Consider the following 18883-nt stretch of genomic DNA (forward strand, 5'->3'; position numbering starts at 1 on the left):
CAGCAGCAGCATGGCCAGAAGAACCACTAAATTGTAAGTCAGTTGAAATAAATGGAAGAATCTCATAAATAGTCTTTCCCAAGTCATTGCTTGAATGCAAAAAGGTAGTTTTTATTTAATATTCTTTGAGTGCTGGGCAACTCAGCAGACTGTTTCACTGGCATGTAAAGCCTACTACTTAATTTGCTACTATTTTCTGATGGGAATATCTAAACATTTCTGCATCCATCAGCAGTAAAGTGCTATCTCCTCACAACATTTTTAGCTCTTAAATAGCGATATGGCCATGCTATTCTTTCCTCATCCAGTCTTCCCTAAAACCTACAAGTGAGCTCAGAAAATTGTAAAAGATAATAGTAAATCAATATACCACCTGTCCTGTGCTCTCGTACACCTCCTGCCTTTAATGCACCTTTCACGTATTTAAAGCATTTATGGAATATTGGGGGGGGGGGGGAATCTCTCTGTGAAAAAGCTTTTCTAAGGTGATCACATAGAGTAGATCATTCTCTGTTCCCACTTACCAATAACCACGTCTTTCCATTTGACTGGAAGACTCTTATTCAAAAAGAAAAATCTCTTTATCGTCAGTAAAACGGCAAGTATGTTTCAGTCTAAGCTACATAAGACTAGGGACTTACACAACATTAACGGCCAGTTTAACAGTGGAGAAGGGCTTAAACCTCTTCTGAAAAGTGCAATGAATACCACCTTTATCTAAGAAGACATAAAGAGCACAGATTGCAACCAGAGATCAGACATGAAATCCAAAGGTCAAGAACTGCACCCATCCTCATGCACCAGTCCTTAACAGCAAAGACCAGATATGCTTACTCTTCAAGCCTTTGTTCATAACTCAGTATTTAACACTGACACCAGTGACGTGGAGCAGAAGAACGCAACTGTCTGGTTTCACAGGTAGCAGAAACAAGATCATGATATCCGGCAGGAAGAAAAACAGAAGGTGTCTCAAAATGAAAAAAGCTGTTGCTAGGCTAACACATGACTTAACGTGAATGCCAGAGCAAGAAAAATTCAGGAAGTCCAGATAAGAGCTGTGGACGGCTTTTTCCACACAGAGGTCCTAGATTTTCAGAGATATCACACTTACAGGGAATGTAACAAAAAACGCACAACATGTGTTCCTGGTAATGGGTTCTTCCCCACACAATCTGTCCTTACCAAAGGCAGCCACGGCTGTTGCTGCAGAAGGGCGCCCTGGTGAGGTAAGGAGCTCCCTGTGAGCTCTGCCCTCCGGTGCAGCCCCAGCCTGCTCACAGGGACAGGGCGAGGGAGAGCGTCCCAACCCTCGGGAGACAGCACATCCCCATGGCAGTTCCAGCCAGCCCCTGGTTCCCCAACAACTCCAGGAGATAAACTAGCAGAAGGCACCTTGGAAAGCCAAGCCAGCCCCAGGACACATATGAAGACTGTTTGACCTCCTGACAGGGGCTACCTTGGGTCAGACATCCAGCAGCACCAGTGTGGCGCCAGGCAGCAGCGGCGTGAGAGCCCCGACGTCCACCAGCCCTGGCACGATTCCAGGCTGGTGGACGTCAGCTGCAATGCTGCCTCACCTCTCCGATAAACATCAGGATGCCGAGTGTTAAACACACCGAAACCAGCTGGTGCTAAAATTCAGGTTTCCACAGCAACGCTAGAAATGACACACAGTGCTTCTGTAGTGCATTCCTGCGTTATCAAACACTATCGGTATGTGTATTCCAGCTTGCAGAGCTACACTGGTTTGAGGACCCTAATTTCATTTTCCAAATGCTGCAGTCCTGGTGTCTGAAGTATAGAGCCTAAGCTGCCAAAAAACCAAAAGACAGTCACAGTGCTTAATGATGTCCCTTACCAGTTACAGGCTGCAACAGTCATTTCACCACTCACCTTTGAACACCCTCTCACACAGGGTTTGCTGCATGGGTTAATAGCTTTGCTTCTTGTGCAAGTTTTAGGAGTTTGAAACAAAAACTCCATCCCTTGTAGGGCAGAGACAAGTGAGGGCACGCAGCACACGGCAGCCGAGCCAGCTCGCTGGTAGCTGTGCGGCGCAGAACACACTCACATGGGTTACGGTTACCCGTGCTGAATTACATCTAATCATCTCTCACTGGAGTGAAATGAAGAAAAACAAATGCAGTTACAAGTAGTTCAGAACTGAACTGACTTAAAATAAAATCAGACTCCATGACAGTAGCACAACGGATTAAAGGTAAATTTTCATAGTGTCAGCAGGATGAGAGAACACCACAAGTTTTTGCTAAATCAATTCAAGCAAGTGTCAGAGGCATTTTTTTTTAATGACAATATCAATCAAAACACAGTGACTTAAGTCATGACTGAAATTGCTTTAAAATACATACCAGTTCCAACCCAAATTTTGGACAATATTCTAAGGAAAAAAGCGACACAGGTAGGCATACCAGAAGATGTCCACAAGATTTGAAAACACATTAGCTACAAACTTTACTGTCTTAACTCTGAGGACTTTGGAGGCTGCTCATTACAGTTATGAAGGACCCGTGGCTTTGACAGCTTCAAAAAGGGACTCTCCCAGGATCTTGCATTAAGAGTACACAGGCATATGGTGACAAATGACCTCGTAGGTAATCCACACCCAGCTTGTAACCACTTAGCGGTAGTCTGTTTTACAACATTTGCCTTTTAAACTACAATAGAAACTAGCAAGACAAAAACAAAACCTGACTGCGTGGCTTCGACCGCTGGTACAACTGCAGGGTGTCCGTGGAAAACACAGCTCTAACCTCGTCCCCAGCCCCAGCCGGACCTGGCAAGCCCAGCTTCTGCAGGACAAGGAGGTCTGCTGGACAGTCCTCACTGCACCCACCTCTCCCCCTTCCCGGGGTCCAAGAAAAGAACAGCCACCACCTTTCTGGGTGCAGCCGGGCCTTAAACTTGAATTAGGTACAAATGAAATCACATCCTCAAATCAGGGGAGAAAAATGCAAGAGCTTCTTTATCATGCTAATTAGACCACAGAATGAGAAGGTACCTTCTGGATAAAAGAGGCAACAGGACAGCACCATCAGGATAATCCACTTTGTAAAAAAAAAAAAAAAAAATTGGAAAAAAATATATGTAGTGTTACCTTAAAAAAAGAGAAAGATCCATTCAAGTTAACTGCCCATTATTTCTATTACAGGCTGTTTTGAAGCGCTACTGGCCCCCACATTTATGTCTGGTTTTCAAACCTTTAGCCCAGCCTTACTGGTGGCCAGGTTATGCCCATTTCTGTTTCTGCCCAGCTCTCAAGTTGCTGTGGCACTAGTGAGCATCCACGCAGCACTACCTGGAGTCCTGACATGCCATTGGTGCTCCACCGGCTCGCTTGTGCAGGTACACAGCCAGACAAGGAAGTCTGACAAATCAAACAAAAGCCTCCACTGATTCCTTGAGCAAATGGTCACTGAGCAAAGGAGACGCCTTTTTAAACTTGGCTTTGACAGCTATTACTGTCAGAAAAGCACTCAAAAAAAAAAATCAATTGGTTAGTCAGTCCAAAGCCACCTCCTAATTAGTAGGATAAACCGAGGCACGAATCTAGAATACAATAAACTCTGAAAAGTGGAAAAAACATGCTCTGAGAAACTACACATCTGTTACAGTACTTCAGCAGCCCTGGAGACTTCAGCATCATCAAATAATTTGGATTTGAAGGGATGTCTCTAGTCAAAGCTCCTGCTCCCACAGGGTCAACACTGACTTCAGACCAGCTGGCTCGGGGCTCCATCCAGTTGGGTCTTCAAAAGCTACTCCTCAACCTCTCTGCCCCAGTGCTGAATGGTATTACAAACTGAGGAAGAGATGCACAAAGAGATAAGTGGCAGGTAAAACATTCTGGGCTAACTTCCTGCGGTGCTACCTTTAGTAAACAGAGCATATTTCTTTGATGAGTTGAAAAAAAATTGCTCCACAAAGTATATATTGTAACTCGTACTCATCAAGACTTCAGTGAAGCGACAATGACACAGCACAGCAAAGACTACTCTTAGTTAAACAGCTGGTTATGGTCACAACCAGAAGAGGTTGCTTCTCTTGAAGGAGGAGGAAGGAGAAACACCTGTGGTACTCTCAGGCTGTTAATATCCTAGGAATATCTAGTAACAAGAATGCTCTTGGACTTGTCTCCTACAAGCCTCTTACCAATCATTACTGTTAGAAGAGGATTAGTACCAGAACTGTGGGCGAGAACTAGCACAAGATCTAGGCAAGGAGATGACAATACAGTAGAAGAAAGCCCTCCTGCTGGGTAAGACCGTGAGGTTCAGAGGCAGGGAGGTACTACCCATGGGGAAGACAGGAAACCAAGACTCATCCTACTTACTGTGCTATCTAATAAGCCTCTGCTCAAACAGCAAGTACCGGTGAGTCACCATGAAGGACGCTGTCAGGACACGGGTGTGTCACAGTGTTGTTGAGACCAGCCTACCCTGCAAGGGAAAACAAAACTGCAAAGCTCCTTCGCACAAAAAACTGAAACGAGAAGTGCTTCCGCAGGCCAAGGCTGCAGGAGCAGGCATTATTCACCCAAAATCCTGGCTGAACTTGCACGTGAATTTTTCACATTGTGTTTGTTATTTCCTACCTGACCTCCAGGAGTTAACTTTTTTCTATAGACACTAGACATGAGGAATAAAATATTAAGTGACAAGACTTGACCAGATGGAACCAAAACAAAACAAATGGAACGCAAGGATGAAAATAAAGATGTCTCTCCCGCCCATCCAACCACATGCCTCCACCGCTTATCTGAGACAACCACAGGACTGTACGACTGCATAGCAGGCAAATTTAACACACTGGAACAGCAGAAAGCTAACCTGTCCTAAATTGTGATTTATTTTTAATCCTTTGTTGCTAAACTGTATCAATTTACCTTGATATCAGACGAGTGCCAGCACAAATGGCAGGGAGGGATCACAGCTGGAGCTAAGGAAGGGTAAGGGGAAAGCAAAGCCATCCATCCTCCCTACTTAAGCTGCAATGAGACATTAATTTAGCTCCTCTGATGTACAAAAAATAAATCACATCTTAAGAGCAAACATTTTTGTCATAGTTGGTGAACGTCTCCTAACCATAAGGAAAATGCTACTCTTCAGTCAGTAACTTGATGAGATTCAAGAAGTTTCCACAAGTTTATATAAGTAACTGTACCTCCACAATGCCTAGACTGTTTGTGCCTGGTTTAAATATATATTTGTAGCCGTTAAAAATGGTAAAATTCCCTACTCAGTACAATGCAATGTATAGTACTGATGTACTTCTTAAAAATATAAACACAATACTTAATTTTTGGCACTCCCATAAGAAAAATTGTAAATAATCACAAAACCACCCCAAAGGTTCTAGACGCTTAGTACTTTGAGTGTTTCAAAGTTTACCAAATGCCACTACAGACACCAATAAAGAGTTACGCCTGAAGATATGTAACATAAGCAGTGAAGCAGCTCCCTCACCATAGCACACACCTTCTCAACTTGCCACTCCCTGTCCTCCTGAATCAACTTTCTTAGCAAGTGCAAGGAAGTTCACCATCTCCTCAAGTGTCTATCTACTGATCCATATATGTGTTAACTTTAGCACTAAGACTGCATTTTAAAAAAGAGAGGGGGGAAAAAAAGCACATACAAACAGAGCCAGGGAGGAGAGCCCAGTAATACTGAGACTTTAAACAATTACAACATTACCACAGCTATAAAATGAAACTGCATATATGCCATTTATGTATTCCATATAATCTGCAGCTATCATTTAGTTCACTAAAGCAAGACTTGTCCAAAACAGAGTATTTTCAAGTTCTTTTGGCTCAACAGTTATAACCAACGACTAAGCCAGTACTTTATAATACATATACCATCATCTTACTAAGAACAGAGGTTAAGGAAGTACATTGCTGCTTGCTCTTTCAAAAGCAGCAATTCTGTTGCTTTGTTAATAAGGCTAAATCACCATAAGCAGAAAGCACAGACACATGGTTTTGTCCACACACCATGTGTCCCTCTCACCACTCCCATCACCACAAACGTCATCACAGGCAAACTGAAGAAGCCTTTATTTTCTCCACTTCTTTGCTAGGGAGTTCATCCATTTCACATTTCCAGAAGGCTACAGATGAGCTGTCTTTAGACAAACTTACCACGGATTTCATCAGGGTCAGGATTCTAGCCAAAGCTTTGGATTCATAAGATCCAAACAGCCAACTTGATAGCTCACGACCACCAGAGTCCTGCCCTCCCTTCTTCGCACACACCCTCCACCACCACCCCAGCAGCTCCTGCCACATACCTCTGACTCTCATCACCTCTCTGGCAGCTACTGCAATTCAACAGCCCAGCAAAGAGATGGGCAGCTGTCTGCAAAATAGCAGTTTGTACTGGTTCACAGAATGTCCCAAGATGCACAAGAGAAAGCAGGACCTCCCTTTCAGCAGTGCAAATCCACTAGATTCCTATCAGCTGCTAAAGAAGCCATCACCTAACACCAGCAGCCTCGACTCCCTCTGCCAAACAGAGGTGGTGCACATGCACTGCCCTAATGCTCAGCCATGGTCACACGTGACGACTCACAGGTGGCAGGGAGATGAACCTCCAGCCAGTTAGCTGGAGGTCCACATCACACCCAGCTGTGCCTGCCCCAGCCGCAGGAAACCAGGGTAATGAGGGAGCCACAGCACACAGCCCAGCTCATTACACTGAACCCATAAATCCAGATTTCGGTTCATTTTAATAAATTGGGCTAAAGGACCTCTTACAGGAGCAGCCAATTCAGCTTCAGATGCCTGGGCTGTCTCCATCACCAATGGTCTCAGCTTGGCCTCCTCCTTCCCACCGCAAAACCCGACACTTCTCTTCCACACCAGAACCTGGGGAGACTTTATCTTCCTCCATTTGGCACAAAGCTAGCATGCTGGGACCACCTGGTCACCTCCCCTCCACCAATTCCTCGCCACAATGGGGAATTAGCTTTTCTAACACCTTCAGACTTTGCCATTTGACAGTTGCATTATGCCAGTGACACCCCACAATTTACTAGACACACAATGTCAGCCAAGATCTGAGATGATGATCTCAGACCCTACAAGGCCACACATAGAAACCTTTGCAAGAGGTGCAACACACACCTCAGAGCTTTGAGGCTTTCTGAACAGCTGGGCAATGACAGCAGAATTCCAGCAATCCCCACATAAAACTGCCGAACGGATCCAGCTCTGCTTCATGGATGACTGGGTGGCAGCACCCAGGGAACCCATCCGCTCACCTCGCTCCAGAGCAGACCTAGTTCACCCAGCAAGTCCCACCGCAACGCTGCTCATGTCTGGGAGCTAGTCCAGAACAGTCTGCAACTTTTGTGGCCTTAGGGGCAGAAGTTGGCTATTACAGAGCCAGACGATCTACTGGCTCTTTCCAATTTAAGTTCTAGAGATCTATATTACCTAAGGAAGTACACATATAAATATGAAAAAACAGGACACAAAAAGTCATCCTTTAAACTCATAGGTGTAGACATACCAGCCAAAAGTACAATGGGGCCAGCAAATGGCTTCCTATCCTGACTAAGCAGGATAGGATAAGAGAATAAGATATAGACAAAAACCTGGCAACATCAAAATCTTATTACCTCCTAGTTTCCAGGGACTTAAGGCTCAAGGACCTTTCAGAGACCAAATCTGTATCTCTGAATTCAAAACCAAGAAAGTGAGGCACTCTCTTTATAATAGAAAGTCAAGTCTTTAATTTTCACTCAGTTTTGGGTTTTTTGGTTTTTTTTTTTTTTATTACTATTATTTCTTTTTGGACACAGCAGAATCAGGATCTGATGACTGCATGACTATGGTTTCAACTACATGCTGGCCAGAATACCTTATCACTAGCTGGCCATAAGGAAGGGTGGCTAAAAACTTATAAAATCAGCCAAGATTTTTTTTTTTTAATTAAATAAATGGTCATTTATTAAGTTTGTTCAAACAGACAAAAAAGTTTGAGTCCAATGTCTCTGCTTTCATTTAGCAGAAGAAATGAAGCAAGATTTCATATAGACACACCAAAACCTAGGAAGAAAAGAAGCCTGGCTGGTGTTCAGCAGAAAAAAATAGAATACTGAGAATGCGAAGCAATGTCTCTATTGTAATTTCTCAATGATTAAAAAGTTAAATACTTTTGTTGACTTATTTCAAAAGTTAATGAGTTTATGTAAGTTACTCCATGGCATGAAGGAGACCTGATATTCTCTCTCTCATCAGAGAAACTGGATAAATACATAGAGGAAGAAGACTGCAAGCAAAGCACAAAACCCAAAAAATTCCTTTGGCTCTCCTCCCTTCAACGTATCCCAAAAACTTCCTTGCTGCTAGTTTATCTTCCAGATCACTTCATTCTTGGAAGATAAAATGCTTCTCCACCCTCCGAAGACCTTAAACACCACCACAACCTGCCCCATAGGTGCAGGGGAACAGAAGAGCAAAGCACCATTTGAGCTGCGATGACCACCTTACGTGCACACGGACACCAACCAAGGCTTACAGAGCAGCGTGCTCAAGACCTCATGTCCAGTCTCACCGGGATGAGGCCAGAAGTGGAGTTTTTCCCCACCACAGTTACCAGATAGACAGTCGATGAGGAAGTCATCCCAGGATGCCCTCCACTGAGAGTTACTCATCACTCCCATCTCTCCAAAATCCTGCCATGAACACAGTGTGATCCTCTACGTAAAGATGCTTAAAAAGAGCAAGACTTTGAACTGCTTTCAAGTAAAAACAGACAGAAAAGCACCAATTATATGAACATACTTTTATCCTCAAGCCAGGATTATTCAAAACTAGGAACTGCCAAAGGAGAGAGGATGACATGATTGTGCACTGTTCTGAACAATTCTACTCTTCTCCAGCAGATAAACTACATTAAAAAAAGAAAACCTGTCTTGAGTTGGCATGACACCAATAAAACAACACTAATCCATGCAGTCAGACACAAAAATAAGGTACTGTAGCTTAATTGCAAAGCACAACTCATTCATGGAGTTATTCCTCATATCCTGCCAGTGTTCTCAGAATTGTAGATACTTCTTTTGATTACAGGCAAGGTTCCTAATTCCTAGAAGTCAGGATTCTGACAAATATCTACATCCTGTCAGTGCACAGGAATTAAGGTTGAAAGAATAGAGGGAGGAAAAAATGAACGATTACAAATACACACACTGAGTTTGTTGCCCAGTCGACATCATCTGGAAGACAGACATTTCATAATATATTTCAAGAATCAAGTTTTTGGATTTGTTTTGTTGGGGCTTTGGGTTGTTTTTTGTTTTTTTGAAGCTATTTTAACTGCAGTTAGCTTCCAGGCCTATGCAATTTAACCACATCTCTTATTTTAAAATGAATTACTAGTTAATTGCTGCTTCTTTGCAGAAAACAATCCCTTTCCTAAGGTTTTGTTTTTCTTCCTTTATGGGAGGAGAGAGGAAAAGACAGAGGGAGCAGGGGAAGGGAGCGCTCCAGCATTAGGAACTCGGCCGTTTAAGAACCCCATGCTGGAAAAAGTTAGCATGACAGCAGGTTAAGTACTTTCGAAAGCTACAGTTCTAGTCCCCGCTGAAGGTAAAACCCCTGGCAGGTTTTAACAATGAAATGGCAGCAGCTCAAGTCCCAAGCTGAGCTGAGCATGCCAGCAGTAAAACCACATTCCTTTCTCCCGGTGTGCAAGTCGGAGAAGTCACCCAACCTGCCATTGCATTCTTACCCAGCTTACCGAAAATAACAGAGTATTTACAAGATCACACTTCATTTCTTTCTAAAATGGCTAGTAGCATTTCTTTTACTGTAGCAGTAAAGCTCTCTTATTCAACAAAGTTAAAACAAACATTTAAGAGGAAGTAGCAGTGAAAGCAAAAGATGAAGAAATTTATGAAAGTTAGTGACATTTTCTCTGTTCACTGACACCAGAATTTACAAAACTATAATTAAATCAAGCTACTTCTGCACACTGATATTGCATCTACGACTTTTTATTGATGGAAGCTGTTAGATAATCCATCCCTCACTGCTATTAAAAGGCCTAGAGGTTTCCAGCTCACTCAGAAAAGTCCCAGTTTATATGCCACAGAGTTTAATTAAGCAAGAGGTCTTGGCCCCATATAATCCTCTGGGACTAAGAAGTTGTCAATTTAGCCTGATCCAGCTGAAATCAGTTAGCTGCCAAACAGGCTGCATCTACATCAGATCTTGCGACACAAGCACACATAGCCCCCACGGCAGATGCCTTGTTTTGGCTTCATGCAACATTACCCACAAGTATGACATGAATAAAGATAATAGCACCGAGTCCCACAGTCTCTGATGTGGCCTCTGGATCTTACAGCACCTGTAGAGATAGTCCATCTCGCATAATGAGCTGTATTTGGTTTAGAAAGGATAAATATTATAACCTATTGAACCTCACGTTGTCTCAAGACACAACTCCAAGCCAGAAGCTGCAGTGGTGCACTCTCTCTTCCTATAACATCCTAAGATATTACTTTTATTCCCTTCTGAAAGATAAGCTCATTTGGCACTCTCATCATGCCTGGTTATATTTTCAAAACAAAACACAAAAAACCCCTATTAGAGATTCATTAAACAAAACTCCCAGAGAAAGCTGTGCCTCTGAGATTGAGAAGACTGCTGTGGCAGCAGAAGGGTTTTGCTCAAGAGGTGTGCGGCTCACAGTCCATGTTTACTTCCTAGGAAAACAGTATCTGTGCAGAAACAGATGATAACCTTGAGTTTACATTTACCATTACACAGTGCCCTCCAACGGCCAGCCCATAACATGGATCTCAAAAATACTAAACCCAACAAGATGCTTATCATCCCTTCCCCAACAACAGTGTTTGGGCAGTAATGAAGGCAATGGCCGAACTACCTGCAGCACCATTCCTCACCTGCGCTCACAAGACTAAAATAACCTAATCACTTTACAAGAGAGCAAGGGTGGAAGAGAGACAGAGCTATCTCTCAATGGGCATACATCTATAAAACTAAAATTTCTTCACTCCCTCAGACCCACTTTTTAATAGAAGCCACCTTAAATGTCTCTACATTAATTTTACATTAAAACTAGAATTTACTTAGTGTCAGTAACAGTGGCCGAAATATGCTGATAACTCATTAAAAGCAGGTTTAAAATGTAAGCTTTTATAAAAATCTATTGACCTACTGAGAACCACAGCCTATTAATTTTGTTATTATGCCACAACAAGTAGATACGCAAGCTTTTTCATTTATGAAATGCTTCCTTATCTGGACTTTTTAATCGTCATTTAAAGTTTTACGTGCTATCCCTGGGAAGCCAATGCACTTAGAAGCTATAAAACCAATTCAGATTTTTTTTTTCCATTTAAAAAGTCAATAAAAAAAGTTACTATTCTGAATTGCTTATTACTAAGACACTGTGTCACTGCTGTGACCAAGGGAGGCCCCAGCTCACATTCTGATGAAAGAGTTATGCTTTTATATAACCAGAGTATTCAGAGCAGAAACAGACCTCTCTTTTAAAAAGCCTGTTCACAGCGCTGTTCACGAAAGGTGTATCTTCTCAGGAACTCAAGGTTTTTTTCTGCATAAAAGCCTCCTGCTTCACGTAAGCAGCAGGCCGAGCTGGAGCTAAGAGGATCCGGATGACACACTCCGGAGGCAGGCTGGCCCCCTCACACCGCTCTGCCCATTTTCCACCTTACAGCTGAGATTCGGCAGCGCTCAACGAGGAACCACAACTGTCTACAAGCTGTTTCTCCAGCACATCACCTGCAGTGATGCCCAGTGCCCTGGTCATTCATCCAACGCTCTTCCAGTGCCACAACGCCCAGTCCTCCAGCGCTGCTCCAGTTGCCGAGCTGGGAAACAGTGCAATGGGGGGACACAGGTTAAGAGCCCCTTCTCAGGCGCCAGTCCTGGCAGGGGCCTTGTGGGGACAGCCTGGGCTCAGAAAACCTCCGGCCGTACAACTGCAGTGCAGAAGCAGGGTGAGCAGGAAGAGACAGTTTTACCATCGAGGCAATGTATCAGGAAACAGTACCTTAAATCTAATTACAACCATGCAGAACACAGACACGTCCCCCAACAACTCACCGTCAGGCTTATTTCAAAAATTTATGGTTTGCTTAAAATGCAAAGTAGAGAAATCCAACGCTGAACTCCACTATGTCACTGCTTTGTCATTTAGTCAAGTGGGGGAGGAAAAAATTGAGGCCTTTTTCCTCAGTAATAAATCAAGTTAATCCGCAAGCAGTGCGATAACTTATTCCTTTCAAAGCCTTCGCAGCCCCATCTCATGGACAGTACCAAAACATACATGGAGGAACTTCATTAACATGATATTCAAGTACAGGGAAAGAGACACCCTCAAGGGAGATCATTCCAGAGCAACAAATCCATCAGGAAGATGTAAACACAAGACACAAAAGCCAACTTCCCACGTGCCTCATTTTGAAACAGTTTGCACAAAAAGAGATAGTTTATCCATTGTATTGCAGCCATATTCCTTGTCACCTCATGGCCCAAGCTGTACTTCACCGTGACATCATTGTGGCAAATGTTATTTTTATTCTTTACCCTGATGTTAGATAAAGTATAGATAAGCCAATGCTTTATGGGAATTCATCCCATCCACCGGTACCATTTCCATCATACTGAAAACTGGTTTTGCTTGTATTTACCAAACGCATGTCTCATTAAAAGTAGAGTGCCACAGAGGCTCCTGAGGTCCTTCAGGATTCATTTCTCACACACAGTGCTTTGCGCAGTACAGTACACAAGAATCAAGATGAGAAAAAAGGTTAAGCTGCAGTGACTATATCCAGAACTATTTATTTTAAGGCATATGCAATTATATCTCATGCATCAAGATATTTTCATGAACATAAGCTCCTTTTTGACAATTTCTAATGCATGACAAAATGTCATCTCAGTAGAAAGCTTGTAATTTCAGTTTATTCAATCACAAGTCACGGAAGTTGAATAGAACTTGAAAAGAGAAGAATGCTGGAACTGGAGAGAGCAGTTTCACATACGAACCTCTTTTTTGCCTATATTTTAAAATATAAAAAGATACTCTTTCTTCAGGGATCTTTTTCTGAAGACACATTATTTATTCAACCAAATGAGACAGAAGCAGCTGCAAGTTTTTCTTCCACCCAAGCACACTGAGAAAGGGGAAGGGAATACTTGTGGAAACTTCCCTTTTGTTTGGGCCATACTCAATTCCATGACACTCAAGGAACCCAAACTGAAATGAATGAGAGGTGTACTTCTCTAAGGGACATATTATTTCCTTTCTTCTTTAGTGGGGGGATGGGGGGGGTGGGAGTAGGGAATAAAGATGACTAAAAAGTAATTTGAGTTTATGAGATCACTCCAGTTATTCCTAAAAATCAATGGTCCTGAGGTATTCAATGGTTCAGGAACTCCCTAAACGAATGCTAGAAGCTGGGGAAATCGCTTACGTCACTTGGGCTGGTGCTTCCAGTTTCGCTCCCTTTCTCTCCACTCCGGAGGCCAGCACTGAAGACCCGTCACTGTTAACAACAGGAGCGTTTAACAAATGGCCATCTCACAAACCAAGCGTGTGCAATGGATACACCTCTTCAGTTAGAAGGAGGAACGCTCTACACAGGAACATAAGCATTTTCAGCTACTAAGGGGTGTAAGTTTTTAAATATACTTGTATTTAAAGATTACATGAGAGCACCTAAGCTTCCAGTAGCCTACATAAATATTATTTCACAGAATCACAGACTGGTTGAGGTTGGCAGGGACCTCTGGAGGTCATCTGGCCCACCCCCCCACTCGAGCGAGAGCCGGTTGCCCAGGACCATGTCCAGATGGCTTCTGAATTGCTCCAAGCAACGGAGACTCCACCATCTCTCCAGGCAACCTGTGGCAGTGCTAAAGCCAGCCTCACAGTGAAAAATTCGTATCAAGTGAATTTGATTTACAGCTAATTTTAACTAATAGATTAATCTAAATTTTTTTATAGCTCATATTTACAAAGAGGCAGATTTATGAAAACAACATTTGAAGAAAAACGTAGTCTGACAGTGGCTAAATGCAATGGTTGGCTTGTCATCTGTGACTCAGTAAGTCTCTAAACTACAGAATGTCTTAACGCCTATCAGAGTATTTGAACGAAATGAGAACAGATGTCCATATTGAAGGTATCCACTGAGAATTATAGCTATTTAGAGATTAATGTAGGCACAAACTCTGCAAACACTTAAGCATATGCTTAATTTAAGACATGAAGTAGGCCTACTGACACGTACATCTACTGTGCAAGTAGAAGTTAAGCCTATGCTTAATTATTTGTAAGATACTGCTATTTTTATAGGAAGCCATTAAGTAAGTCTAGCTTACCTTTAAATAACTACTTTTTCCAATCAGCAAATGTGCTAGGACAGGTAATTCTACATAAGGCCTACTTAAAACCCTACATAAAACAGTATAAAAGAGAACTGCAAACTGTATTTCAAACCAAGGTGGGGACAAAGAAAAATTAATAGCCTAAACATGTTCGCATACATGATTCGGCCTCTCAAGACTAGCAGAAAGATTTTGCTTTTCAAAACAAAGAGACAAGTCAAATCCAAGCCAATGCTAATGAGAAGTCATTATCCACAAAAGCCAGCATGCAATGAAACTGCAAACATACCTGCCTTTCTCAACCACTCTTTAGATTTACCTTTAACGAAGCTTACTTATAGCCGCCTTCCCGAGGGAGATTCTCCTCCTTCAGTGTTTTCCTTTACCCATACATTTACCACAGACTCAACAACAGTTTAGGCTGTTGGCATATTGAAACTACAGCCCATCGGGCTGCGTAATACCGCCCGCGTTCTCCTCCATGCCCTTCCTCACCCTGTCCTTTTTTCCTCTTTCTTCCACCCTATATCCATTTGCGGTCTCCTGTCGTATTTTTAGATGATCACTGCTCTGTTCTCTAAAGTGTCCAGCACCGTCACAATCTACAGCAATACAGAAAACAAAGAACCAGTCCACTGTTCCTCACAAGTAGGGTGGCTGCAGTCATCAACTGCATCTGTGACGTGGGACCACCATGGGTCATCGTGGAGACACCAAAGGCTTGCTTTTCCAAGCAGTTCTTTTTCAAACAGCTTGGTTTTACCAGAGGAGGTGAGTGACAGATGCTCTTACCTGGCCCGCCATGCCCACCCTTTAGCAGACCAGGTCCCTAGCGTAAGCAGGGGATGTGAGCACCATTACAGCAACTGCCCTTGCTCTCATGAGATCCCTTCCATCTCAGAGCCAAGGTGGAGAGTGGGGCGCTGAGTAGCACAGCCAACAGCTGCGCTTCTCCGTCCAGTGGATTTCTCTGTGTATTCATTTCTCTCTAACATTCTGCGCAAGTACCAGCATATGTCAAGGAAGGAGGCAGGCACAAAAGGTATCAGTGAGTACACAACCAAAAAAGCAGCAGCCAGACTCCAGCATCACGTTCTCAGCCACCTGTTTGGGACATGGCGGGATGGCTCACAGGTTTCCCTTTACCTCACAGATCACACTTCCTAATATACTCAAAACCGTGAAAGCATGTAACTGCCACCAATCAAGTGTTTTGGGGTGCCCGCGTTGAGACGGCAAGCCCCGCTGGCCTGGTTGTTCCTGCAGCCCGTACAGGCCCTCTGGCACCCTGGGAGCAGGCAGGATCACCACAGATTGCTTGGCAGTGGGCCCAGGTTACCTGAAGGGTTGGGTGACACAGAAGCGTTCCTGCACATGGGAGCCGGCTGGAGCGAGCTGCTCGGGGGACTCCTGCAGCCTCCGCTGCCGTCAGCTAGCCTTGTCCTCACATGAAGGCTTACGAAAACAACCCAGGCAGGAAAAGATTCTCCTCCGATTTTGTGTTCACTATCTTATGTGCCCAAGGCTCTCGCAACGCGCCCTCTTCTCCTCTACCTTCACGCACATACAGAGCATTTCAAATCAGACTGCTCTCATAGCTTTATAAATCAACAAAAGCAGAACTAACCACCACCCCCCTTTATAAAAACACTCACTCCAGCCAACGAACCTCCCTTCCAATTGGAATTAAATGGTACAGTCATCTAGATTTGGTGCCGTTCAAATATAATAGGTAATAAAATTGTCTGGCAGCTTCTACAGTCAGAAGATTTTTTTATGCCAGTTTCTTCTATAGCACAAGACGACTGCCAGATAGCCCTTCATGTTTAGTCCCATAAAACCGGACGTAATATTGTTATCGTTATTCACTCCTGTAAAAATACAACCTGGGCAAGCAATATGCCTGATACTAACAGCTGATATACTGAAATCACAGAACAGTAACATACCCTGTCCCTTTTCTGATGCTTTATTATTCTGCCTACTAAGGGGGGGGGGGGGGGGGGGGGGGGGGGGGGGGGGGAAGAGTACCTCACCAAGGCAATGAAATAAAAAGGGCATTAACTACAATTTTTAACATTCACATAAGATAGAGTGGACTGTTCAGCTTATGCATATTTAATTTGTTAGCACGGTATATGGTTCTGCAGAAGACATCAGTTGATAAAACCAGAACACAGCGATTAGTTATCACAAGTCCTACCTAGTTTATCAAGCTCCATCTGCATTAGGCACCAGGCGGTGTTTGACACCAGCTCCCCGGCACGATACGGGGTGGGGGGGACCAGCGGGTCGGCCACGCAGCTCCTCCTCTTTCAACAGAGCGGCCTTTCCCCCACCTGCCCCCGGCCGCTCCCCGGGGACACCCGCAGAGCTGCGCAGCCAGCGCTGGGCAGAGCCCGTTCACCACGCCAGGCTGCGAGGCAACGGCTGCCTCCCACCTACAGCATCTCCATCGCCAGCCCCGGCTCTTTGTTCGCCACCAGCCCCCGTCTGAGGCGCGCCGCGCACGCAGGGGCGAGAGGTGGCGGTGGGGATCCGGCCACGGGAACCGGGCACAGCCCAGGAAACGCTCTGCGGCGGGGACTGCACACCGGCCGCCGGGAACCCTCCGGACCCCGCTCCCTAGCCCCGCGGCAAAGCGCCCAGGTCCGCCCGGGCAGCCAGGCCGCGGGCACGGGGCGGCGGGGTCTCCGGCCGCTCCTCGCAGCGGAGGCGCCGCCCGCCCCCGGCCCCTTGCAGGCGGCGGCCGCGGGGCTCCGGGACGGCGCGGGCCGGGCGGCCGGCCGGGCGGACGCACCTGCCGGGGCTGCGAGCGGGCCGGCGGCGGCTGCCGGCGCTCTGCGGGACAGGGCGCCCCGCTCGGCCCGCCGCCACGTCTCCCCGCTCGCCCGCGGCTGCTGCCGGCGGCGCTGCCGGGCGGGGGCGCGGAGCCCCGCGGTGCGGCCGCAGGAGCGGAGCGGGACGGGGCGGGCCCGCCGGGCGCCCTCCCGGACCGACCCTCGACCTTCGCCCGGCCGGCGGGGGCTGCCTGCCGGGACCGGCTGCCCACAGCCTCCCCCTCCACCAACGCCGCTAATGGCGATGGGGCGGCCAGGCGAAGGGCGCCTGTTCCCCCGCGGCGGGCGGGGCTCCCCGCACCCCGGCACACTCGGACACGGGCGCGCACACACGCACGGGCACACACACGCACGCTACCGCCCACGGCCCCGGCCCGGCCCGGCCCCAGGCTGGCCGCGGCCGAGACCACCCGCGGGGGCTCCCAAGCCGCCCCCCGCCCCGACCCACCTCGTCCTCGGAGAGCCCGTAGACCGGTTCCACCGCCGCGGTCGCCATGGAGCCGCTGCGCAGGGCGTCCCGCTCGGCGCCGCTCCCGCCCGGCCGCGCTCGGGGGCTTCACGGGGGCGCCGCCGGCCCGGCCCAGGTGAGCCGCCCGCCGCCGCCTCCTGCTGCCGCCGCCGCTCCTCGCCCGCGGCCGGCGGGAAGGGGCCGGGGGCGGTACCGCCCGGGGCCGCCGCTCGGGGGCGGCGCTGGGGCCCGCCCGCGCTGCCGCCGGCGGCTGAGGCTCACCGCGGCAGCAGGAACGCGCCCTCCCCGCGGTGGGGAGCCCCGGCGGCGGCCCAGTGGGGCGGGGAGAGAGCCGGGCAGGCCCAATGGCGGAGGCGGCCGCCGGGGGCGGGAAGCCCCGCCGGGCCGGGCTGATTTGCTGCCGCCCTCCCCCCGCCAGCCGGGAGGGGGAGGGAGAGCGAGGAGCGGCACAAAGCGCGGCGGGCGGCGCTCCCCCCCGCTCCCCCCTCACCCGCCGCCGCCCCTCCCCGCCCCCGCGCCGGCCGCCGCGGCGGGAGCGGGCGCGAGGAGTGGGCGCGAGGGGCGGGCGCCCCCCGGCGGGCGGGAGCGGCGCCGCCGGGCCTGTGGAGCGGGACCGCGCCCCCCCCCCCCCCCCCCCGCGGCCGGAGCGCGGGCGGCTCTGAGGGGAGGGGGCTGCGGCGGCGGGAGGCGGGAGCGCCGCTGCCCCGGGAGCTCGGGCGCGGAGGGGGCGGGCGGTGCGAGGCCCCGACTCGGCGGCCGAGCTGCAGCTGCGCGGGGTGGGGTCCCCGGCGACCGTTCCCCGAGGTCGGGGGAGCCCGAGTTGCCGTTGGCTGACGGCGGGCGTCGCCGGAGTTCACGTGTCTTCCGCCCTCGGTGTCCAGCTCCCCGCGCCCGGGCGCAGCGGGAGCCCGAGGAGGGCCGGGGGGCCGGGCTGCGTCTCTCGCAGCGGTGTGGGCCCGGCGCGGCGTCGGTCCCGCCGCGCTCGGTGCGTCCCCGGGACGGGGGCCCTCCGCCATCCCAGCCCGTTACCGGGGCTCGGGCAGCGGGTATCCCATGTCCGTTTGTGTCGCTGCTTGGAAACGAGTCCTCCCGCTGGCTGGGGGGAGAAAGCCGAACACAAGTTTTATAACCGAAAGGTAAATAATCCAAGCGAAGGCG

The 18883-nt window shown here is 47.7% G+C and overlaps 1 protein-coding gene across 3 annotated transcripts in view; it reads right to left on the minus strand.

The window, feature by feature from the left end:
- LOC143171866 (E3 ubiquitin-protein ligase NEDD4-like) overlaps positions 1-17799 on the minus strand; it is a 203522-nt gene extending 185723 nt beyond the window's left edge. For all 3 annotated transcript variants that reach the window (XM_076360983.1, XM_076360982.1, XM_076360981.1), the window contains exon 1: positions 17705-17799. In XM_076360983.1, coding sequence (XP_076217098.1) covers positions 17705-17752 — 48 coding nt within the window. In that variant the 5' untranslated portion in view covers positions 17753-17799. The remainder of the gene's footprint in view (positions 1-17704) is intronic.
- Between the last annotated feature and the right edge of the window lie 1084 nt (positions 17800-18883).

The sequence above is a fragment of the Aptenodytes patagonicus genome, chromosome W, assembly GCF_965638725.1.
Source record: "Aptenodytes patagonicus chromosome W, bAptPat1.pri.cur, whole genome shotgun sequence".
NCBI lineage: Eukaryota > Metazoa > Chordata > Aves > Sphenisciformes > Spheniscidae > Aptenodytes > Aptenodytes patagonicus.